Genomic DNA, 25893 nt, shown 5'->3' on the forward strand with positions numbered 1-25893 from the left:
TACATTTGTTAAAGCTTGGCAAGCTCTTGAAAGGAATCCAGGGACAGAACAAGTATCATGGAAGAGTTTATTAAATTTAAAAAGCCCAGACTAGCTGAAACCGGTTTAGCTCAGTGGCTAGAGCATCGGCCTGCGGACTGAAAGGTCCCAGGTTTGATTCCGGTCAAGGGCATGTACCTGGGTTGCGGGCACATCCCCAGTGGGGGATGTGCAGGAAGCGGCTGATCGATGTTTCCCTCTCATCGATGTTTCTGACTCTCTATTTCTCTCCCTTCCTCTCTGTAAAAAAATCAATAAAATAAAATAAAAAAAGCCCAGACTTTTACACTTAAATTCAAACTATCCTCTCCAATACTCAATTCAGCCTTTATTTAATTTAGAATAACATTGGAAACTTTCCATTTTTACTTTACATCAATTGGTTTCTGCTTTATTATGACTTGGGAGGCTACTAGTATACATTCCTGTTAGGTCTAAATGGCAAAAGTACATCCTCCCCATTTTTTCCCCCACCAGTGGTCATATTCTTACCAAATAAGTGTTTCCTCTAAGGACCCGGGCTGCTACCACATCTTTGTAACTAATAGGATTATCAGATTTAGGATTTCCCTTGCTTAGAGGACAAGTGTGAAATCTCATGGCTGCTCTGTAATTTATCCGAAAAGACAGTACCCTTCGCCTGGCTTTCCGGGGTGTTGGGGTCTGTAACCAGACGCTCACTGGTTGCTTGCCTCATTAGGTCATCACCTGGGAAAGGCTGGGGTCCCCTGCCTGAGGAAAAGCCTGCTCCATTTGTCTTGGCTCCAACTAACCTAACAGTGTATTGAATTCCGTGATAGACTGTTTTCCTTGGAAGCCGGAGAGGCCAGTGGTTTTGGATCAAGCTTGAATTCTTGCTGGAAGTTCCAGACTGGACGTCAAATGACTTCACCCAGCAGGGGTGGGGTGGGGTGGGGTAGAGGAGGAGGTGGGGTGGGCCTTTGGAAAAGTGGAATTTGAATATTGGAGACTATTCATCCTGGTGTCTTATGAGGTAGAAGCTAACGCTGTTTGAGGGTGATGGGGAGAAGCCATTTTATTATCCTGTTCAAAGGCAGGGTCCTTGTATCTGGTTTTGTTTGTTTGTATAGTTTCCATCTAGGATAGAAAGCAGTTCTAAGCTAACCCTGTGAGGCAAGACTGGATTGAAAGGACGCCTGTTGTGCATAGAGGCGAGACACACCCCTCCTGAGGACGGCCACGTGAAGGCCTCTCTACAAGGACGAAGGGCTGGATGGGCATGGGGTCAGACGAAGCTCTGGGTCAGGAGGACAGTAGAGGTAGCCCACACCCAGGTAGAGTTCCTTCAGAGCCTGTGCCTTTTCTCTACCAGCAGCTGTGAGTGGGAACGAAGGAAAGGCAGCTCTCAGAGTGGACAGTGGGCAGCTTGGACAGCCATTGGCGAGGTCAGGGGAGATTCAGGACTGAGCGCGAGTTACCCTGACTTCTGGTGATTTGCATTAGTAACCAAGGTGAGCATCCTGGCCCCTGGGGATAAGTTCACTCTCTTTTCTCTCTCAGTTCCTCTGATATTCTAGGTTTCACAGCAGAAATTTTTCTTTTAAGCTAAGGGCCCATCGGTCTTCTAAGCATGTCTGTGGAAGAATCAAAGGGCTTCCTGAAAGCTCAGAAATTGTATGCAAAATGTTGCATGCATGCGCATTGCCCTGGGGAATAGTCCAAAGTTCCTATCAGGTTCTCAGAAGGATTCTGTGATCTGTCCTCCTGCAAAGCTTACAGCCACAGCATAGAACACTTTGTATTGTTGTCTCTCAGGATATGTGCAGAATTTGGCAAAGCCAAAATGTCACCAAAAGGGTTGTAGCATCAAAAGACCTTGGATGGCAAATTTTGGAGGTAAGAAGCAAGAGTCAAGAGCATTTGTGAGGAAGGGCCGGTCTAGTCGAAAGGGCTGTATTGGGCATATCTTAGCTCAGGCTGTTGTAACAAATTACCACAGACTGGGAGGCTTACAAACATTCATTGCTCATCGTTCTGGAGTCTGGGAAGTCTGAAATCAGGGTGCCAACAGATGCTTCCTATTGAAGGCTTTCTTCCTGGTTTGCAGATGGCTGTCTTCTCACTGTGCCCTCACAGGGTGATAAGAGAGAGAGAGAAAAGGCAGCTCTCTACTGTCTCTTCCTACAAAAGTACTAATCCCATCACTAGGGCTCCACTCTCAGGATGGAACCGCCTCCCAAACACCCCATTTCCATCATGTTGGGGATTAGGGGCTCAACATATAAATTTGGGGAGACACCAATATGTAGTCTGTAGCACCTGGTGCTATGCTGAACAAGCAACTCAGGAGCCTTCACTCGAACCCAGGCACATCTATGAGGAAACACATCCAGAGGGATACAGATATCAATGAATAAGCAAGACTGTGTCCATATTATAAAAGAGTTGCTCAGGGGTTGGGCATCCACCTATGAACCAAGAGGTCATGGTTTGATTCCTGGTCAGGGCACATGCCTGGGTTGTGGGCTCAATCCCCAGTAAGGGGTGTACAGGAGGCAGCCAATCAATGATTCTCTCTCATCATTGATGTTTCTATCTCTCTCTCCCTCTCCCTTCCTCTCTGAAATCAATAAAAATATATTTATTTTTATTCAGAATATTCACTGAGCACCTACAGTATGCCAGGAGCTATAGATATATTACCTCATTGGATTGTCACAAGAATCTTATAAAATGGATGCTGTTCTCTTTCCTATTTTATGGTAGAGTGATGTAAACTCAAAAGGTCAAATGAATTTCTCAAGGTCATTAAGTGGTAGAATTGGGATTTAAGGTCAGGCTGGTCTAGTCCATGCTTCTTCCCAACTTAAGGGAACAGCCATCATGGTGGCTTGTGAGACATTGATTTATCTGACACAAAGTCACATACTATTTAGGAATTGGGAGGAATAACCACTTCTCCTTCCCAAAGGGACTGTCAAGCATACCCTGTGGGAGTGGGATTTCTGCAACTCTGTGGCGTTAACATGAGGAGACTTGGAAAGTTAGAGAAGGGAGGGGGAGGCTGCATTCCAGGCATAGCTCATGGTATGAGAAAGCACCAAATTTGGAGTGGGACAAACAGATGAAGAAGGTGTCAAGTTCTCTGGGGAGGAGTAGAGGGTACTGGAGGCTAAAAAAGGGTAGCGCTCTGGCAAGATGCTGTGGTGACTCAAACAAAGGAGAACCATCTCAGACTCCTAGGAGCCTCTCTCCCCCACCCCACAGAGGGAAGTTCCACACAACGAAGGGGACAGAATCCCAGATGGAAACTGAGCACTTGATCCACAGGGAGAGAACTAATTCAATTCTAGCAGAGAACTAACTCTGTGGTCACAGGAAAAGCTATCTCAATCGCGAGGACTTGTCCACTTGCAAAAGATGGTTTAATAAGGGCTGGACTTAGAGGAGGAAAGACAGTAACTGAGTGGGGAGAGGGAAACCAAGCAGGACAGATAGGTCCTGGGTCCTGCACAAGCATCACTGATCTTGAATCCAGTTATGGGCGCACAGCCCTGAATCCAACCAGATCTCAGAATGCAGCAACCTCCCTGTGCTCCACCCCACCCCAGAAAGACTGTCCTGGGAGAGAAAACAATGGAATGGCATCACAACAGATGGCAAGCTCAAATGTGTATTGGAAGTGGCCCTGCTAGCTGCTCTCCTAACTCTCCCCCTGGGGGACAGACACTGCTTTCACTGCGGAGGCTTGGAGAGCCCCAGTGTCCACTTCTGAACAGTTGGGCCAGACTCGGGCACTCATGGGAGTCTGGAACTGCTTTCTCTAATACACAAGATCAGAGTCTTATTTGTGCTCACACCCTTCTCAGAAGCCAAGGGTGCCCGACACGACAATGAAAACATGTTCCTTCTCCTTTGTCAAGTCAGGACAGGCTCCATCCTGGGGGCCTGAGGAGGGGCTGCCTTCCACATGCTGGAGTTCCCCCGGGCTCCTGGCTCCCACTCAAGCCCCGCCTCTGTTTCACCCCCCACCTCTCCAAGGATGCCTTCCCCTCTAGTGGGATAAATTTAGCTCCGAATGAATGCAGAAGAGGAGAGCACATTCATGTAAACACAGACCAAGTAGCTGTCAAATAGAGGCTTGACATACACACACAAATGGCACAAAAGATCCAAGGGTTTCTCTTTCCTTTCTCCTGCTTCTCTCTGCTTCTTCCATCTGATACTTGGGAAGCTTTTCGGCATTTATTGAAGCAAATTAACACGTAGATCAGAATATGTGGCTGTTTGTCTTCAAACAGATAAAACAGAAGTCACTTGGGCGACTAAGGAATATGGAGAAGTCAGAGAGAGCCCCAGTGGTGTTGGTCGTTTTCATTTATGGGTTTGATCATGGTAGAAACCCGTCAGAAACTTGGAAGCCGCTTTGTCTTCTGTGCTAGTGGAGTCTTTTCTCCTGGTGGGTGGAGCCAGCAGCTCCTGCTGAATGTTGTGTGGTCCTCCAAACACTTCCCTACTGACCTGCCAGCATCTCCCTAAGTCCCTAACGTCCCTTTGACTGTAGTGCTTTAAGCACACAGAGCATTTCTAGTTCTCAAAGCACTTTCTCACTCATGGGTTCCTTTAATCCTTATAAGAGCCTTATGGGGAAGTTAACTATCCCTATTCCTAGTTTACAAATAGGAAACCTCAGCTCAGAGTGGTTGAGTGGCTGTCTGAGGTCACACAGTTAGTGGCTGAGTTAGGATTTAGGATCTAGAGTGGAGACTTTGTCTTATGCTCTTCCCACTCTACCTAGAGCTGCTTCTGAGAAAGGCAATTTGTCCAGGAGGCCCCAGCTGGGAGGGTTACATATTAGTCAGGAGTAATTTTTTGGACTGTTCCCTGTCAATGATACAGGCTTGGGGGGTAAGGGGGCTAAGCACAAGTTGGATCTATTTTGACAGTGTATGCAGGGTGGGCTAGGGGTGGACATGGACTATTAAGATGCTGGACACTCCAAAGGGCATCAGAAAGGCTCAACATCCCTAGGTGGTAGGAGCCGAAGCTAGACTTTCCAATCACACTATTTATCCCCCAATCAGGAGGGCACACAGGATGTAGTTGATGGGCCACTGTCCATCCACTGCCAACCCGATAGGAACCTCTCTTTTGTCAGCAGTGCTGACTTGCAGAGTGTGTACGGCATTATCAAATCATGGCTAACAATGAAAGTGGTGTTGATGGCCACCCTACCAAAAGGCATTCCAAGCTGACAGGGCATTGTGGTCGTTGTGCTAAGGCAAACTACAACCTCCTCTAAGCTCTCTGAGGAGCCAATGACCCGACTGTGTCTGCTGGCTTTAGAGAACCAGACTGGCCTTCCCAAAGACTTTTTCACTTTGTAGCTAATTCACACCCACATGGAGAATAGACTCCACCAAGAAGCAGTTTTAATGTGTAGGTATGTATCTCTCCTCTAAATACTCCCAAATTAAGCTTTCCTTTCCATCTTTTCCTAGCACTGAATCTATCTCCTCTTAAAAGTCTCTTCTTATTCCTTCTTACTTATAATGATTAAATTGATCTATTCCAAAAGATAAGATTGTAGGTGTTTAAGAATCGTGAAAAGGAGAGTCTGGTGAGCAAATTTCTAGACAGTAGATGCTCATCCCTTTTAAAAGATGCAAAGTACCCACTAATGTGAGGAACTTTAATAATACTGAAAGTTCTTTAAAAAAAAAAAAAAGCCTCCATAAAAGGGTGGATAAAATCAAGTCACTCTCTTGACTGGTCTATGACAGGGGTAGGCAACCTTTTTGTGAGTGCATGCCAAACCAGCAAAATCTCTGACTCAAAATTCTTCTGCGTGCCAACCCTAATTTTTTGAGAACATGTTACGCCTACTTGATATCTCTTAAGGTGTATGTATGTGAAGAACCTTGAAGAAATAATAAAATTCATTCGAGTGACAAAAAGACAGTATATGATGATGAAAAATACATTTATTTTTTAATGTATACATGTACACTGACAGTCCGACAGAAAACTTTATGACTCCGTTTGATATTATCAGTGGGACTTTTGCTGCTGCATCACTGATGACAGAGATTTTACATGAGGTTTATATTTTGTGACCTTCAGAGATATGCACGAGCTACTACTTTCATCCGTCAGGCTACTCCTATTATGAGACTTAACAAAATTCATCACTGAGAACAAAGATTCACAATTGTAAATGGAAGATTATAAGAGAGGATTTCATGTGCCAGCAAAACTTACTGGCATGCCATGTTTGGCACGCGTGCCAGGGGTTGCCCACCCCTGGTCTATGACATTTTTAATGAAGCAATAATTGGGTTGAGTAATTATAACCTAGTGTGGCCACTCTCAAGCATTTCATATCTGTTTTTCTGATTTACCACAATTTCCCAATGAGGTTAGAGTTATTATCCCACCATGAAAGATGAGGAAAATGAGTCTAAAAGAATTCAAGGTAGTAGTGAGTACATCTGAGGACTGGATTCTAACTTATCTTTAGAGTGTATGCCTTGTCTCTGTGTCACACCCACCTCCTACTTCCTAAACCCACAGTTCAAAATTTTTGTCAATAACAAGACTATTATGAACCAACATCTGAATGTCCAGGAAAGGCAAATGTCGCATGATCTCTCACCATCCAGCTGTAATTCCTGATACTCCTGAGAACATCTCAGCTCTTCTATGACTCACAAGTCAATTCACTTCCATCGCCAAAGCTAATCCAGAGCAAAGGAAACCATTAAACTGAAACAGTAACATTCACTTCTAGATAGGTGCCCAGTTGCTCATATTGAGTCTGCTACACAGAGACGCTAGTCAACATCTATCATCCAACCTAGTCTATTGCCCATGCTGGCACTCTGTTCTCTAACTTCTTTCTCTGTCTTCTTATACCACGGGCACTCCCTATATGAATCTATCCCTCAAATCCTATTGCTAAAAACAGCACATACTTGAAAGCCCATGCACTTTCCCAAATTGTTCACAACCACAGGGGCCAAAAGGGCTCCAAGCACCGTTCCCCTCCTTTTGATTCTGTGCAGCCATCACACATGTTTTGAATGACCACACATTCTACAAGATCCTAGGCAAAAGAGAGCTAATACAAAACACAAACATTTTAGAGGACATCGGTGTTCCTTTTAAAGTTATTTTGACAAAGGAAAGCTTCAAGTTACTATGAAATTTTACACTCTCCACTGCTGTTCAACAAGATTTTAAGTTTTACTCATTCAATGGGCCTCAGCAACTTATATCTCCCTCTCAGTTCAGAGCGCTCCTGTTTTCCCCACAGGCAAATGGGCTGTGATCGGTTGTGGTTCCCAAAGGACTCATACCCTAAAATAGATTTTTAAAATTTTATTAACTAAACATCTATTTTTGCAAATCTAGCATTCCGTATTCTCTCTGTGCAACGCAGCATCTATCAGAAACACCATTAAACAATAACAGGTAGTGCTTATGCAACACAATTTACTGTGCCTGCAAGAACCAGTGGTTTGTTACATGCATTATGCACTAGTGTAACAGATCTTTCCAGGTTTTAAATGTGTGTGTGGGCAAAAGGTCACTGATATTAACACTGGACTAGTATTTCTTTGTAATACCAAGCCGTAGCCTAATGTCTGGCATAGAATAGTGATACAATAGAAGCTTATGAACGAATTTGGGGTTATAAATGTCTGTGTTTGTAATGGATTCACTGATTTTTAAACTTAGAGATTTGAGGGGAGAAGTGAGGAAGAGAAGAAAATGTTTTCCCTTTGCTCTCTGGCCAAGCATTAGTCCTTCATTTCACATGCCTCTGCTTCACTTAGGATTCTTAGTCGCAAGCAACAGAAACTGATTCTAGTGGTAGGAGCGGAGCAGGCATGAGTAGCTCACAGAACAGCTGGGGAGAAGAGAGAAGGGGCTTGGGCGATGGGCAGGACCAAGGGTGAGCTACCCACCTGAAAGATTTATCTAACGCTGTGTCTTCAAGATCCTGGGCAGGTGCGTGCACCCGCCCGACTGAGCCCAGACTGCACACCATGCCATAGGTTCCAGGGGCCTGGGGAAGCAAGTGTCTGGCATTTCCCAGCTTCTATGATGAGAGGTGGCACTGACTCTCACTATGGCTCATAATATGGGAATTCCCTGAAGATGGAAAGGAATTCGCAAGTTAGGCAGCCAATGTTTATGAAAGAGTCCACTATACTTCCAGCTGGCTGAAACCCCAGGGTTCAGCGTTCTAGATTTCTTCTCTCCTTTGCCTTTTTGGCATACCTGCTTTGACAACCCTCAACACTGAGTAAACACAATCACTGCACATCACGGGCCTCAGCTGGTTAAAACCACTGAGGAATTCCCGGCTGTTTAAAAACCACGAAGGAAGTACACACAACTGGTCATGAGTCTTTTGTCTATTTCTAGTAAAACTCAGTCAGTCCAATGGTTCTAAACCCACCTCTAACGCCTTCCTCACCCCATAGAAATGTAATTCTGTACATGCATTCAGAGAGATGTGCCCCAGGAAATTCTGATGCATACTTCTGGTTGGCAAACATGTTTTAGGTTTATTTTCCCCCACTTTCCACAGCTTCTTTACAAACCATTTCTATTTTTCCAAATTCCCCCACTGCTATTCCATCAGTCTCAACCAATGACCCTCCCATTAGCTGGGAAAACTAGGCCATCTAATGCACGCTCACTCACTATCAACTCCTCTCCCCTTCAACTTATCATTTCTTCTGTCTTTACCCACTCCATTTTCCTGCCCTCCTTTGTTAGTTCTTGTTTTCCTAAGGCTAAACAGGCTGCCAGTGCTCACATGGATGCTCTTTGGTCCAATCTGAGACCTAGTACTTATCTTCCCTTTGACTGTGTCTTTGATCTCATTTCCATGATGCTTAATCCCCTTTGGTCCTGAAACATTCAAGTCTCACCTGACTTAATAACCCTCAACTTGATCCTGCTTCCCGTAGACCACCTTCTAGTTCCCCTTGACCCCCCCCCCCACCACTCCCCTCCCCCTTCATCCTTCACATGCAAGGATTTGAAAGGAGTGGTTTGTTCTCATGGATGCTTCATTCTCCACTCTCCGTAAATTGCTTCCAGGTTCATTCTCAACACACACGCTGCTCTTTCAGTGTCACCCATGGCTTCCCAATGGCCTCTTCTTAGTTTGTGTCCTTGACCTCTCAGAAACATCTGACCTTATTGAAAACCCCTTTCTTCCTGATGTGGCTTTTGGTACAAATATCCCTCCTAATTTTTCCTTCTACTCCTCAGATGATACATTCTTGGTCTCCTCAGCTGGGCTTTCTCCTCTTCTTCTATTTTTCCCCTCTGGCCATTCTCATTGCTTTAGCTATAACCTCAAAGTAAATGGCACCCAGATACGTGCCATCAATCCTGATCCTTCTACTCATCCTGAGGTTCAGATCTTTCCAGCTGGTAACTTTTAAAGGGTGCTCAGGCCCTTCTCCTACCCCATTTCTTCTTCCTTGACTCCTTTTTAAGAATTTATTGTGGCAAAATATACATAACATAAAATTTGCCAATGAAAGCACTTTTAAGTGCACAGTTCAGTGACATTAAGTCTATCCACATTGTTGTGCTCCTCTGAGTGTTAAGAACACGGGCTCTGCGGAGTCTAATCTGAGTTTCTATCCCAGCTCTATGGCGCTGGCTGAGTCTCTCCGCCTCTCTGGCCTCACTTTCCTCATCCTGTTATTTTCTACTGTTGTTGGCTACGCTGTCACTGTCCTGAAGTAATAACAGTTTTGTTCATGTGTGAGCAAAACACCCTCAGAGGACTTTTCTCACGGGAGCTGGTGCGGGAAGTGAAGAGAAAGTGAGAGGTTTGAAGACACGGATGGGTTTTAGCCAGAAGTAGAAGTTTGGGTATATTGGAATGGGATTGTCAAATCTGTCATTGGCCTGGCTTTATGACACAAATAGCTCCACCTACACCCATCACGAAAAGGAAGGGAAAACAACCAATAAAACTGTTTGGGTGGCTGCTTCAGTCTTCAGGGAGGGGAGTAATTGATCATCAAGTGACAGGTAAAACCTCCGTGAAAGTTGAAAAGGCAGTTTTGTGTTGTGAGAATTTGCCCAGGAAAGAGATTTGGCAAAATTCGATGTGTATACCTTTTAAAACACCTTCTTAAATCCTGCATTTGAGAAGCATCAAGGATCTCAAAAGGACACCCTAGTTGTTTGTTGCTGTTATTTTGAAGGAAAGTCTGCTTATGAAAGTTGGGGATTCTAGCAGATCCCTCCTGAATGTTAAGAAATATTTTATTTGTATTTTAGTATTTATTTATTTTTGGACCGATCTTATCCACCTCTCACATCCTGCCCAGTGCCTGTCACAGAAGAGGTGCTCTAGCACTGTCTTCTGTGTTGGTAATGAAGAGGTGAAGTATTTAATCTTTAATTAAAAATTATTTTTATTGATTTTAGAGAGGAAGGGAGTGCGAGAGAGAGAGAGAGTTAGAAACATCACTGACGAGAGAGAATCATCGATTGGCTGCCTCCTGCATGCCCCACACTGGAGATCCAGCCCTCACCAGGGCATGTGCCCTGACAGGGAATCGAACCGTGACCTCCTGGTTCATGGGTGGACACTCAACCTCTGAACCACCCCAGCTGGGCAGCAGGTGAAGTATTTGCGTGCCCGGATTCTACTTTTCCTTTTAGACTGTGTTGAAGTATAGACACTCACGAATTTCAGCCCAGAATGTCACAGAGTAAGGATAGAGCAGATTGCTCTGTACGAAGCACCTTTATCTCATTCATTATGGGCAACTTTGGCCCTCCGTTTTTTTCATGAAGAAACTGAGGTTCAGAGTGGTTAAGTGAGTTGCCCAGGATCTCACAGCTAATAAGCTGTCCAGCCCAGCCTAACTGAGCACCAGGACTACAAACACATTTGGCCGCACAGCAGCCTAGACCCTGGCGGGTGGCCTTGAGGTTTCAGTACCGCCATCTAGGCATGTGGGCGAGGCAACACTTCCCTATTGGAAATGTCCCCACTTGGAGCCCAAGCATCTGACATAAACTGGAGGCCTCAGCTGGACCGTTGGGGCATGTGCTCAGCCCCTCCACCCCCCACTTTTTTTCCCCTCTTTTTTTTTAACCAGAGGCCCCTTGGCTGGCATCTGCTCCCTGGAGGCGCCCCCTCCTCTTGCCCCAGAGAGCGCGTGTCCACCCAGGAGCGCAGGCTGTGCGCCCTAGCGGCTCGCAGTGCGCCCCAAGTGCCCGCCCGCAGGCGCGCTGCCTGTCCGCGCCTTGGGGACCACCCCGCTCCCACCCGCCCCAAGGCCTCCTTCCCTCCTAGAGCCTCTGGGGGCCGCGTCCCGTCCGAGGGTCCCGCATACCCCAGGGGGCGGAGCGAGGGCCCAGACGTCGGGGCGGAGAACCAGCCCAGGGCCAGCGCGCCCTCCCAGTGGCTGCCCTGGGCCCACGTTCCGACGAGCGCGGCCAGCGGCGGCGGCGGGAGCTGCAGTGAGCGCGGAGCTGGGGCGCAGCCAGGCGGCCGGGCGGGCGGGGGCCAGAGGCTGAGCCCGGGCCAGCCAGCCGGGGAGCCAGCCGCGCGCACAGCTCTGCCCACAGCCCCCTGAGCGGATCCCGGCCGCCCCTAGGCTCTCCCCGAGTCTATCCAAGCCCGCCCCCCGCCCGAAGTGCCCATCAATTTCCTTGAGTGACTACAGCGTGTGTTTTCTCTCTCTCTCCTTTCCCCTCCCTGTGTGCCCTTCTCCAGGATGGCAGAGGCAGAATTGCACAAGGAAAGGCTGCAAGCCATAGCCGTAAGTCCACTTTCATTTTATTTTCTTGCTCTATTGTCTGGGATGCAAAGGGTCCTGGAGTGTTTTGGGCCATCGACATTCCAGCACAGTAGCCGCGGGGCATGTGTTGGGGGGGGATAAAAGTCTGTCAGGGCTCAGCTATGCTGCTTTTTCTTTTACAAGATTGAAACCCCCAGGCGCGCATTGGGCTGGGGATTTGAATGTGGAAAATTGGCTTAGAAATAAGATGCTACTGGGCTTTGGGGAAAGACTAAACAGACACTTGGTTGGAGGGAGATGCTGGGAGTGGGGGCGCTGGGGCGGGGGGCGGTGATTCCTGGAATATTATCACCCCGTGCTCAGGGATACCTCTGACTTCATACACTGGAGAGCGAGAGCTCCGTGACCAGAACGGCGCTGCCATCCCCTCTGCGGAAACCGTTCTCTGCTAAGTGGAAAACCAGCAGCCGGCCCCGCTGCCAGCCACGCGGTAGAACCTCCTCCCTGAAACCAGGCAGGAGCGTTAATTTTCCCTGTTCTACTTGATATTGACAAGGGCACTGGCCCAAGCCACCACCCTGGAAGGGTCTGGGGATTTCTCATAGCTTATGTGGGTCCTGGGAATAATATTCCAACAGAACCTCTCTCTTATGGGTATGGATAATGTAAAAACCTACTTTCAGCATACAAAGGAGCAACCAGTTTTGGCTAATTGTATATGCACTTTCAGAAAAGTGTACCCATATGGAGAGAGAGAGAGAGAGAGAGAGAGAGAGAGAGAGAGAGAGAGAGAGAGAACGAACTCTCGGAGACTGCCTAGATTTGAGCAAGCTTCCACAGTGTTGCCAATGATCTACAGATGTGGTATTTTTACTGGAGCCACCACAGCTGGATTATATATTTCCTTTGCAGATGAGGGAATGATTACTGCTGCTATATGAAATAATAACAATTAAAAGAGAAGGTCTGTTAACATATTGGCATACAGGAATCTCCAGACATTTTTCTACTTAAGTACTTTTCTTTCCCCCCTTTTGGTCCAGGAGTTCCCTGGAAACACATAAATTTATTGGAGAAATAGTGTGTAATGTTTTGGAAGCAACGCGTATTAAAGTGTTTTTAAAATCCTTTGGACAGCTTCTTCATTGGGAAAAGGGCATGCAGGCCCTTCTTTTTTTAAAGAAGCATTTGATATGGTGTCCATGGCTCTGAGACCCTCTTTATCAAATTCTTCAAGTCGTAAATGTCTTAGAGAGTTCACCACTGAAGTGAGAAAGTTGGTTGGCAATGTTGAAATGCTGTGGTTTGCCCATCGAGCAATCTTTGAGTTCTGGTCCTCAGAGCTCAGGAGGGCTGCTCTTTCTTTTCTGTCCCTTCCCCTTTCGTGCATGTGGATCTTGATGGTTAACGAAGTTGTTTCTGGTTTCTGAAGTGAGCGGCCAGGCAGTGTGGCCAGTGTGGCGTGCGCTCGATAAGAATGGAGACATTCAGTTATTGGTGCCATGTAGCTGGTGGGTGTTTTTATATCAACTGAATAATAGGCTGCTTGAACCGTCCCTGAAGTGGCTGCTCCAGAGAACAGTCGGTTGCCCCCACAGGCTGCTGCTGAAAGTGCCCAACAGTTGGCACAGTTTCTGCCTTTGCACGACCAGCTTTGCTGGATGCCCGAGGAACAGCTGAGCTTCATGAAAGGACTTGCTTTCTGAACGGGGAGCCAGGAGCAGCCAACACCGGGGCCACCCCTTTCCAAACGGGGTTGAGTAATCCCAGTAGGGCCCAGTGGAGTTTCAAGAAAGATCTAGACAGTCTTTTAGAATTCTCCTGAGTGTGTGCAAAGAATAAACACAAATACTTGTGCTTGTTTAGTTATGGACTTGAGTTTCCCTAGATACTGTGAAGCTATTGATGATTCTCTTGAATGTATCAGCCTCAGTGAATTACAGGGTCCCCCAAAATGTATAGACAGTGTTTATTAAAATACATTTCACTTAACAGCTATCAGTTGTTAAAGTGTGTATACATTTCTGCGGGGGACACCCTGTATATGTTATTGTCAGTGCAGGTTTTCTAATAGTGAAATCACTCTGTAAGTGTGTGTGTGTGAGTGTGTGTGTGTGTGTGTGTGTGTGTGTGTGTGTGTGTGACAAAGAGAGGGGGGCAGTGGGGGTCTTGTGACCATATCAGTCATTCACTTTATGCCGTGCTTTGGCTTTAGTGCACACTCTCCAATCCAGCAAACCCTGCCTCTGCCACCTTCTTGCAGTGTTCAAGGGTCCCGGAGGCGCTCACAAGCCTGCCCTCAGAGCCGGGCTCTCCTGGAGTCTCAATGGAGATGGGAGGGAGGATGAGGACGAGTCCTCACCTCTTCACCAGCTTGGGCTCCTCTCCAAGAGGCAGAGCAGATAGACTGGGACTACAGTCAGTGGGTCTGGGCCAGTCTTTAGTCTGGGTCTCAGCTCGGTCATCTGGAAGATGGACTCATGAGTTCTACCTATCTGTGGCATAGGAGGTGAAGTACCTGGCAATACATTTGCCATTGGATGGTGTTGAGGCAGAGCCCCCAATTCCTGTCAGCACTGCTGCCTTGTCCTGTGGGGGTCAGAGGCAACCTGTCGGAAGGGGAAAGTCCGAATAGCCATTTTTATCCTCTCCTTTCACTCACTGAAGGCCAAGGCTCTGTTCAGAGTTACTTCTTCTGGCTTCTTCAGACACAGGTGCAGTGATGTCACCTGAGGATTCATTCAACATGTAGTTGCAGAATGCTTCCCCTGGGAAGTTACTGGCAACACCCAAAAGTCAGTGTCGCCACGTTTCAGCCACCAGAGGGAAGATTTTACCCTTGGTGCACGGAAGTTCTGGAAGGTCTTGTGAGCAGCATCCCTGTCATCTGAAGAGAATGAAATACCCCAAAACTCTGGCTCTTTAACCGAATCTTCCAGTTGAGTCCAGAGACCAGTCAGTGAGCACAGATGAATCTCATTCTGTTTCCTGCCAAAAGCAGCACAAAGTCCATCTTTGATCACTGTCTCTGTTCCCAGGTGCCCCTTTCATCTGTAGGGACACTCCCCACTCCCAAAGCTGTAAAGTTAAAAGACAGCAAAATGCTTCTGTGGCAGAATGAATGTGATTGACAAATCCAGTGATTGGTAATACAGTTGTCATTTATGGAACATTATTCACCAAGGCACGGTGTGATATGCATTTGTTTGTTTTTTAACCTTAAGCTGTCAACAGTCTAATGAAGGAAATAGAAAAGCACATAAACAATACAGCACAGAGCCAGGAGCCCTGATGCAAATGAGCACACTCCTGGGGCATGTAAACCAACTTGGAGGACCTGTGAACACTTCCCCAGAGAGGAGACATTTGAGCAAGGTTTGAATTGGGGGTAAAATAAAATATAAAATAACAGCATAACCTTCCCAATGAGCAGAAAGCATTTACTTATTTGTTTGTTGTTAGGTTTTTTTATTATTTATTTGGATCAGTTAGTATGAGAAAGGAAAAGCCAAAGACATGAAGAAGTTAAGTCAGTCGGCAACAGTACAAGCTCAGTAGTGAGACTGAAGTGCATTTTAACACCCACTCTGTCATTTAATCCTAATAACAAACTGATGAGGTAGAACAACTATGTTACCCATGTTTTATAGATGAAGAGCCCAACATTAACAGATAATGTCAAGCCAGGATTTGAACCCACACTGCAGGGCACTGGAGCCCCTATCTTGACGATTACTCTGAGCTGCTCCCAAGACGGTGGCAGCCTCTCACAATTTTCCCGTGAGCTCGCTGTGCCACTGTTTCTAGCAGCCTCTGTGTGTGTCCACGCGGGAGAAGCAGACTGACTCAGTAACATTGGGAAAGTCTGAGACAAACCAGGAGGCCCACATCCTTTTGAGAATCTTCCAAGCTGAGTTTCAGCGCATGGGAACATCCGATGGAAGCTGGAACTGAATGAGTAACAGTCCCTTGGGGAAGAAGTGCTGGGTCTCAATGGAAACCAACTCTCGGGGAAGATGTGATATCTGCACATCCAAGAGGAAGAGAGTTTTCCTTGGGCACATGCAAAGATAACTAAATATCACAGAGCTGGTCTTGGGCAAAAGTCCTCAGAGCCAAATGGACAAGGCCTCGGGCCTGCTCCAGGGACCAACCTGAGTGTGTGCCTATGTGCTGAGATAGGAGATGTCAGTGTCGCCTACACTCTGTCTTTAGTAAATGTTGTCATTGAATCAGAACCCACTCTATGGAATAATAAAAATGATCTTTTGCATTTGTACAGCACTTTATGTTTTTTAAAAGCAACCTACACATTACCTTAATTCTGAACTGTTCGAGGTAGGTCTCATTATCTCCACTTTACAATTGAACATGCAGAGCTATCCAAGCTCACACAATGAAATGTGGAGGAAGTGTACTGAGTCCAGGCTCTCCTGACTCTCAGTTCTTTGTGTTAGTGGCACAGCTGGCCTTGGATGGGCGCTCTGCTAGGGGTTGGTGCTGCCATAGGATCCTTCTGAGCTAGAGTCCTAGGAGGGTGGGGGAAGGGCTGGGGTGAGTTTGGGGTTAGGTGGGCCTGGATGTGCCTCTTCGGAATCTGCCCTTTTCTGAGTCTCACTTTGGGCCCCTGTCCCTCTTGAAACGCTTGCCTCAAGGGTGGGGGTAGTGGGTCTGTGGCTCTACCTTACCCTGTTTTCTGTTGAGAAGGCCTGTGTGTAGGTGGGTAGTGCAGGCTGGCTCTGCCCTGCACTTTGCAGGGAAACACTTTTGGTGTTGCCTTGGATTCATCTCTCAGCGCCTCTTCATAAGGCCTTACGTACCAGGGCTGGAGTGTGGGACCAGGGGCCAAGGAGGCCAAGCAGCCTGCTTTTCCCCAAGCCTCTTAGATGGGCCTGCAGAGCCTGAGCAAAAGATCCAGCCCAGCCCCACTGCCCAGGTCAGGGATCCCTCAGGGGGCTAACAGACTTAAACCCAAGCCTACAGTCACGAAAATGACAAGGTTATGGGGCCACCCCCATACATGTGTCCTGTGAATCTCTGCCAGTGGCAGGCAGCTGGCAAAGGACTGGAGAATTGAATATGCTGGCCCCTTATTTGTTATCTTCCATCTCAGAGACACAGATGATGCCCTGCTTCTAAAGTTCCAAGTCAAGACCCCCCCCCCAAAATGGGTTGTCCAGGACATTGGTGCTGAGGAAGGGGTCACCCCAGCTGAGCCTGTAGGGGCACCCAGCAGATAGTTAACACTTGGAGCCCCTTTGGAGCCATTGCCGACTCTGGGAGTGCTGAGGCAGGCCTTGCACAAACATTCACAAGGGCCATACACCTCTCTAGACGCTTTTTTGGGTACCTCTGAGTAGTTCAGGCTTTAGCTTCTTGGGCCAAAGAGCAGCTTTTTGGGCAAGGGCCTGAGAAATATAGCAGTCGTTATTAAAAAGCCACCAGGAGGCATATGGGTTACGATTTGTCAATATTTAGAGGAAAACCAGGGCTCAGTAGAGGCAAGTCTACATTTCTTTGGGGCTACTCAACACTTCTGGGAACCCTGCTGTGGGTCCTTTGAAGTACCCACATTTTATCACTGATCCCTTTTGGAGATGTTACCAACTCGCTTGGCAGTAAGAGTTGGTCATCATGTGGTATGACAATGACTGAGACATCAAATGGGCATTCACCATGGTCCCTTGGGCTGGCAGCACAAGTTAACGAGCATGGATTCTGGTGTCCAAAGCGTTGGCTCAAGTTTGGCTGTTCTGCTAGTGTCTGTGTGACCTTCCTGTGTCTCGGTTTCCTCATCTGTCAGATGGGCATAATGATCTTACCCACCTCATGGAATTACTCTGAAAGTTATTTGAGAATTTAATGTGAAATGCTCAGAGCAAGGATGCAGAAAAAACAGTGTTTTATTTATACTAAGTTAATCAACAAATCATAACTCATGCATCTTTACACAGAGAGTGGACACCAAGGGCTAAAGATGAAGTCAATTCAATTCAACATTTTTTCCAAGCTGAGAAATTTCAGATGAAGATAGTAACTGCTGAAAGTTTCCAACACATGAGGAGAGTAATAACAATAAAAAGAATTGTGTATGGTGGGCAGGAGTTGCAAAAGGCCCCGGTGGCCAGCACGTAACATAAATGAGTGACACAGATCGAGTGGGAAATTGTGAGAACCTGGAAGGCAGATACAGTTTTGATACAGTTCATGTATCAAATTTTAATGTTGACACAATAAAATTTCTTTTGGTCAACAGGTCGACCTTTTGTGACCTCCAGATGTAGGTAGAGCTTGAACTTTACAATGTGCTTTCCTTATGCTTAACTTATTTGAATGTCATAAGGATACCGCACGCCCTGGATCTTTCATAATGTTACAACAGCAGGTTGTATTTTCACCAGGACTTTGTGAGTTTGGTCTCCAAATATTTGGATCATTGGGGAAAAAGTGCTTTTTGCTATATCTTTTGATATTATGTCAGCTCCTTGCAATCACTGACATTGTATTTCAGAATATTCCCATCTAGGTAGGTGATTGCTGTCTCAAAATTAACAGAAAAACTTAAAAGACAATTAGTACCTTGAAGTGAGAAAGTCCTGTTATTACAGAAGTATCTTTAAGAACAAGGTATGCAAACTGGTTTGGCTCAGTGATAGACGTTGGCCTGTGGACTGAGGGGTCCCGGGTTTGATTCTGGTTGAGGGCATGTACCTTGGTTGCGGGCACATCCCCAGTCGGGGGTATGCAGGAGGCAGCCAATCGATGTTTCTCTCCCATCGATGTTTCTAACTCTCTATCCTTCTCCCTTCCTCTCTGTAAAAAAAAAATCAATAAAATATATTTTAAAAAAAGGAACAAGGTATGCAAATCTGAGCCTATCACATATCACCCAGGGTGTGTGAGATGATTTCAATGTATTACTCTCAAGTAATAGACAATATAGGGACATCCAATTAGGCTCAGAACTTCTAATACTAGGAGCAACTTGGGCATAGACTTTTTGCCAGAAATGGAGGGACACAGATTCTCAAACTTCAGTGCATTAGGATCACCTGGAGGGCTCTGTAACACACAGATTACTGGACCCCACTCCCAGAGTGTTTTGGGGGTCAGTAGGTCTGGGGTGGGGCCTGAGAATTTCCATTTCTAACGAGTGCCCAGGGGTGCTGCTCCCAGCTCTAGCTGCTGCTCTGGGACATGCTCTTTGAGATCCCTGATGAAGAGGTAGAAGACACATGGCCTGAGTCTTGATACGTGCCACATGCCTGTCGTCACATGCTCAAGGGTTTGTGACGTGTGTATATTTTGAAGAAGTGACATGGAATAAAAGACCACATTCGGTCTTAATTAGTGAGAGCTTAAACATAGCTCGGTTTGAGAGAGATGGAATTGTGTTCCTTTCACATCAAGAGGAGGTCTTTGTCTTGGGACTTGCTTTAATTTATTTAAATAAAGTGAATTTTTTCTGACTACTGGTCACTTAAAGATACCTGTTGGAAGGGTCTGCTTGGGATTGGCTGAGCAAAACAATGGGCAGCAAAACTCACTTGGGGTCGTCCTAGGGGGTGCCTTGGTAAGAGAGGAAGTCATGCAGTAGAGCAGACACCCAGCAGTGCAGTGGGAGGCCTTTTGAGAGAGATGTACCATACATATTACAATGCCGTAGATCAGGGGTCCTCAAACTTTTTAAACAGGGGGCCAGTTCACTGTCCCTCAGGCCATTGGAGGGCCAGACTATAGTTTTAAAAAAAAACTATGAACAAATTTCTATGCACACTGCACATATCTTATTTTGAAGTAAATAAACAAAACGGGAACAAATACAATATTTGTATTTGCATGTGGCCTGCGGGCCCTGGCCGTAGTTTGAGGACCCCTGCCATAGATGGAGAGGTCCCCTAGCAGATCAGCCAATCAAGCCTTGTGGCAGCCACTCCAGCCTGCAGACACTGCATCTCAATGCAGCTGCTTTGCCTGTGGGCAACTCTAGCAGTTACTGCCCGGGAGGGGCAGTAACTGAAGTTTGTTTACTTAATGATGGTCAGTGATTCTCCTAAGCCAGTCTGGGTGCACACAAGCATGGCTTGTCGTTGGCTTATCTAAGAGGAGTTTATTCTTGCAAAGATGTCATACAGGCTTCCCTTACTCTTTTTTGTAGCAGCCACTGTTTGAGCCAAACCTTCATATTCAGAAGGATTCATCCTCACCCAGACTCTTCTCTGTCTTAAAACACAAAACACAGAGGCCACACCGTACAGATGCGGCTGAAGAGAGCATGGATGGACGGTGGGCAATGGCCGTGGGGTGAACTTGACAGAGGAAAGTGCACAGATGAGGGCTGTGGGGTTGGGCGAGTCCCGCACAGCTGAGACCTATTTCTGACAGGAAATGCCAGCAGAAGCAGAGGTTTGTGTGGGGCGGTGCATGCTGGAGCGACATGTGCCCTTGGTTCATTATTATGTCAGTCTTTTTCATTCGTCTCATGTTGAATGAAAATCTTCAAAAGGAGATTATGAAACACATACACACAGAGAGACAGACACACAGAGACCAGCCTATTTCCATAATGCTTGAGCAGATGTTAAAAATACTTTGGGGGTAAGTCTTTGACTCTAGTATCAGTGCTTCTGTAGCATCATACGGACTTAGCCACAAGAAAGGAAGGGCAGCCTGGTACCTTTCCCTTGCCTAAGATGGAAGGGGAAAGAAAGCCACATGCTCCCCCAAGATGAAAGGGCAGTGGGCCAGATGTCAGAACTCATCTCCCTGCCCATCATTTCCCCTCGGGCGGCCTATGTTACTACCCCACGGGCTTTTGGGCTCTTAAGAGTCAGTGCGCTACCAAATGTCTTCAAGGCATGTGTAAAACCTGCCCTCACTGTTTTTGCTGAATTCTACTGGTTTACTTTCTATTCTAGGTGGGTGGGATTCCCCTCCCCCACCCTTTCTTCTAAATTATAACCAGTCATCTGAGTATTCACTTTATTTTTAAATTCAGGGCTGAAACTTAAAACGTTGAGGGTTATAAAAAAAATGTTCTTCTTAAGCAAAAAACATGCTTGAAGATTTAACCCCTTTGGTGGTCGGCAGGGGATCTTCTTTCCTGGAGTTTGAGTGATAATGCCAACAACTTTGAGGCAACTGGATACCACCCGGGGCTTCAGGATTTGGGCAGCTGGGACAGTGTGCCTGTCCCACATGTGACATGATAGATAGGCTGGGGTCTAGGACAGGTGGCGGCTCTTGGCTGAGAGGCATGGAATCAATCCAGTGGCTTCCCCCCAGGCTCCTGGTTAGTCTTTTTAAATTTCAAATTTATTTTATTGCTATTCTTTGCATGTTGCTAAAATCCCTTGAAGTCAAATCTTTTAAAATCTTAAAATCTAATACTTAAAGGAATATGAAGATTTTTATACAGTTTTGTTGTTAGCCTTTTAGTCTTTAGTTTTCCTCTCTCCCCTCTCCCTAGACAGTGGAAAAAACTAAGGAAGGCTCTGGCTCTTTCTTGCTTTACTTATTCTTTTCTTTTTCAATTACAGTGGACATTTATTAGATTCAGTTGTAAAACATAGTGATTAGGTATTTATATATCTTACGAAGTGACCACCTCAATAAGTCTAGTATCCACCTGGCACCATATATAGTTACTACAGTGTTTTGACTATATTCCCTATGCTATACTTTATATTCCTGCGACTATTTTAATAATTGGTAGTTTCTGCTTCTTAATCCCTTTCATGTTTTTCACCCAGCTCCTGAGCCCCCTCTCATCTAGTGACCACCAGTTTGTTCTCTGTATCTGTGAGTTGGTTTCTGTTTTACTTTGTTCTTTAAGATTCCATGTATAAGTGAAATCATATGGTATTTGTCATTATTATCTGCCTGACTCATTTCTCTTAGTATAATACCCTCTAGGTCCATCTATGTTGTCACAAATAGTAAGATTTTATTTTTTTAAGGCTGAGTAATATTCCATTCTATTTATGCACTACGTCTTCTTATCCATTTGTCTATCCATGGACACTTAGGTTGCTTCCATATCTTGGCTGTTGTAAATAATGCTGCAATGAACATAAGGGGACATATACGTTTTTAATTAGTGTTTTGAATTTCTTCAGATAAGTACCCAGAATTGGAATCACTGGGACACAAGGCAGCTCCATTTCTAATTATTTTAGGTAACTCCACACTGCTTTCCACAGTGACTGCAGCAATCTGCAGTCCTACCAACACTGCACGAGGGTTCCCATTTCTCCACAGCCTCCCCAACACCTATTTTTTGTTGATTTATTGATGATAGCCATTCTGAAAGGTGTGAGGTGATATCTCATTGTGGTTTTAATTTGCATTTCTCTGATGATTAGTGACATTAAACATCTTTTCATTTGTCTATTGGCCATCTGTATATCCTCTTTGGAGAAATGTCTGTTCAGGTCCTCTGCCCATTTGTTAATCAAATTGTTTGTTTTTGGTGTGAAATTGTATGAGTCCCTTATTTTTTTTTAAATAGTAACCCTTTATCTGAGTTTCAATGGCCTGACTTGTCAATCAGATTTGGTAATACTTGCTCCCTGTAATGGGATAGGAAGTGGTCTGAAAATTTCTTTGCCCCAGTAGAACTGTGAGGCATGGAAGATCTAAAAAGTGGAAAACCATATGGAGGTTCCTCAAGATGTGAAAATAGAACTAGCATTTGATCCAGCAATCCTACTTCTAGGTATATATACCAAGGAAATAAAATCACTCTCTCAGAGAGATATCTACACTCATATGTTCATTGCAGCATTATTCACAGTAGCCACAATATGGAAAATCCTGTGTCTATTGACAGATGAATGGGTAAAGAAAACGTGGTATATATCTACAATGGAATATTACTTAGCCCTAAAAAATAAGAAAATTATGCCATTTGTGACCATGTGAATCTACCTTGCAGACATTATGCTAAGTGAAATAAGCCAGACACAGAAAGACAAATACCGTATGATCTTACTTACATGTGGAATCTTAAAAAAAGTCAAAGTTACCAGAGGCTAGGGGGTGGGGAAAAGAAGAGATATTGATCAAAGGGCACAACTTTCAGTTATAAATGAATAAATTCTGGAGACCTAATGTGCAGCATGATGACTATAGTAAAAAAAATGCTGTACACTTGAAATTTGTTGAGAGAGTAGGTCTCAAGTGTTCTCATGACACACAAGGAAATGGTAACTGGGGTGATGTATGTGTTAATTAGCTTGATTGTAGTCATCATTTCATAATATATGTACATCAAGAGATCATGTTGTACACCTTAAATATATACAAATTTTTTTGGTCAACCATATCTCATTAAAGCTAGAAGACATGATCAACTAGGAAATACAAAGCTCTTAAAGTTCACAGGTAATATGGGTGGACCCGAGAGGAAATACTGCTACTCCTGAAAGCAAGTAAAATCCCACTGCAGAACAGTGAGTAGCCCACCATTGTGAGCCCATCATCTCTCCGTCTCGACTTGTCACTGTGTCTGCCTGTGGGTGAGTCCAGCCTTCCGCCTGCTCCAAGCCTGGGTCCACAGAGAAGAGCTGGAAGCAGAGCGGCTTCGCAATAGAGGGGCAGGAGCAGGACATCACTCATAGGGAGACGGGCACACGGAGCTCAGAAAGCGAGCAAAAGATGGGAACTTTGTCCTGTAGCTTCTTGTCAGGGGAGAGAGGAAGGGCCTCCCCGTTCCTAAGAGCTTCCCTGTGCCAGACACCCTGCTGAACCGCCTACACCAGGCGTTAGAAACCAGATATGCACAGGTGCCAGGTTGATTTAACCGCTGAGATTTGGGGACTGTGGTGCCCAGGAGAGGATGTGCTCCTCCGGGGACAGGCAGTACTCACCTCCAGCTGATGGCCCTTGGAGGGAATACAAGCCCAGGGCCTTCTCCGTTTTCAAAAGAACCTGGAAAGCTAGCTGCTTTGTTGTTGTTGTTAATACCCTTTAGTCTTTGGGCCGATTCTCTACCCACTGAACCAAACTGGTAGGGCCACATCTGTGAATTGTAACATATGTGGAGTTGTATAACCACCAGAAGTCATGATACGGAACAGCCCTCAGAACTCCCCCCAGGAAGTACTCACGGTGTTTTAAATCGTGTCAAACACTGGAATGTGAGCACTTCTGCTTGGCCCAACTTGACACCCTGACTTGAAGGATTCTGAGAACAGTTAGGAGTGGGAGGGTAAACCAGAACAAGAAACTGGGGTTCCCAGTCTTTGGTGGATGACTGTTTCATAATAAATACCCCTCCCATACCTATAACGAATGTGTGCTTTTCCCTACCAACTACCTTCTGCTCTAGCCTGGCTCCTTTTTTCACTGCCCTCTACCAGGGGCATCACATTTAGCAATTAAAAATAGCAGGATGCCAGTTATTACACGGGACAGACTTTTATATTAAAAAATTACTTGTTGGTTAACTGAAATTCAGATTGAAATGGTGTCCCGTATTTTATCTGGCAACCTCATCCCCTTCACATACACTGCATTCACAGCTGTGTTCAGAACCCACTTTTTCCAGGTCTGTGCTTCACTCCTCCATGGTGACTGTGATAATACTCAGTTTTAAATTATAACGTGTTTGTAAGGAGGTAGGATATGTATTGGAAGGTTAAGAGTGCCGCCTCAGCTCTGGCTGGTGTGGCTCAGTTGGTTGAGCATTGTCCCATGCACTGAGAGGTCACTGGTTCAATTCTTAATCAGGGCACATGCCCCGGTTGCTGGCTTGATCCCCAGTAGGGGGCATGCAGTAGGCAGTCAATTGGTGTTTCTCTCCCTCTTCCTTCCTCTCGCTCAAAAATCAATAAAAACATTTTTTAAGAGTGCCTCCTCTATACATTAATGTGTTTTCAAGCAATGTGTTGTGAGCATTCGACATATCCTTTCTGGAGAATAAGAAATGGCTTAATGTGTGCTTGAGGGAGGAATGCAACTGGATTTCAGAAATTGGTGCATTTCCCAGCCACTCTCCGCCCCCTACCCTTGGCCCAACCTTGAGATAATGTAAAACTGCAAAGACTAAACAAGAAGATTGTTCACACTGGGTGAGTTTAAAATTACCACTGGACTGCTAGCCTTCAGCAAGCCATATATCTTATACTACATTGAGCAAGATGGGGCCTTGTGGCGTGTTGCAAATGAAGCACACAGTAGTTACAACCAGCTCATTCCCAGCCTGGGTGTTTTGGTAGTGAGTGCTGTGATGGTTGATTTATTTGTCTTGTTTGTTTGTTCTTTCATTGATCAATTTTACTGGTGTGCTCTCAGAACCACTAGGAGACAAGAAGGGAAATCAATATTATATGGCAGTTTCAGAATTAACAATGAGTGGAAATTCCAATGTGCTGTCTAGTCCAAGGGCTAGAAAACAATTGCCCGGGAGCAATGTATGGTTGATACATTTCTTAGTGGTTGGGAAAAAAATTTTAAGAATATTTTATGACATGTGGAAATTATATGAAATTCAGATTTAAGTGTCCACAGATAAAGTTTTATTGGAACACAGCCATTCCCCGTCATTTATGTACTGTGGCCGGCTGACTTCATGCTGGGCAGAGCTGGGTAGTCCCAACAGAGACCATATGGCCTGCAAAGCCTAAGATATTCACCATCTGACCCTTTATAGAAAAACTTCGCCAACCTTTGCTCTGGGTAGCACATCTTCTATGAGGCTCTAGGAATCTTTTAGCTAAAGAAATAACCTTTGTCTCCTTGCTGGCAGTCAAACCAAGAAGTCATGTCTGACAACCTTTTCACTGTTTTTAGGGTTGCCACTGTGAGAAACTTGCATTCACTAAAGAGCTCGCGTGGGAGTTTTGCTACTGTAGGATTTTCTTGTAGACTATCCTTCCTCTCTAAGCCAACTGAAGGTTGTTTTCTTTCGAAAGCCAGAAACTCTGATCTCTTAAAGGTAATGGTTTGGCCCATCTAAACATGTGATGACATTTGAAAGCATTTTTCTATTGCTAGAAACTGAGAGGATAGAGGAAAAGCACCGCTGATTCTCGAGGTCATTTTTCTTTCTCCCCAGAAATTGCTAAAACCCTCATTCTGCTCCCCTGGGGACTTT

General features: G+C 45.5%; 1 protein-coding gene across 8 annotated transcripts in view; it reads left to right on the forward strand.

Moving 5' to 3' along the window:
- Positions 1–11466: 11466 nt before the first annotated feature.
- Positions 11467–25893, forward strand: part of PALM2AKAP2 (PALM2 and AKAP2 fusion) — a 282463-nt gene continuing 268036 nt past the window's right edge. For 3 of the 8 annotated variants that reach the window (XM_059657613.1, XM_059657609.1, XM_059657615.1), the window contains exon 1: positions 11479–11816. In XM_059657613.1, coding sequence (XP_059513596.1) covers positions 11772–11816 — 45 coding nt within the window. In that variant the 5' untranslated portion in view covers positions 11479–11771. Of the gene's footprint in view, positions 11817–25893 lie in introns of all 8 variants that reach the window. The other 5 variants (XM_059657607.1, XM_059657610.1, XM_059657608.1 and 2 more) reach the window with 3 other exon arrangements.

The sequence above is a fragment of the Myotis daubentonii genome, chromosome 11 (genome assembly GCF_963259705.1).
Source record: "Myotis daubentonii chromosome 11, mMyoDau2.1, whole genome shotgun sequence".
NCBI lineage: Eukaryota > Metazoa > Chordata > Mammalia > Chiroptera > Vespertilionidae > Myotis > Myotis daubentonii.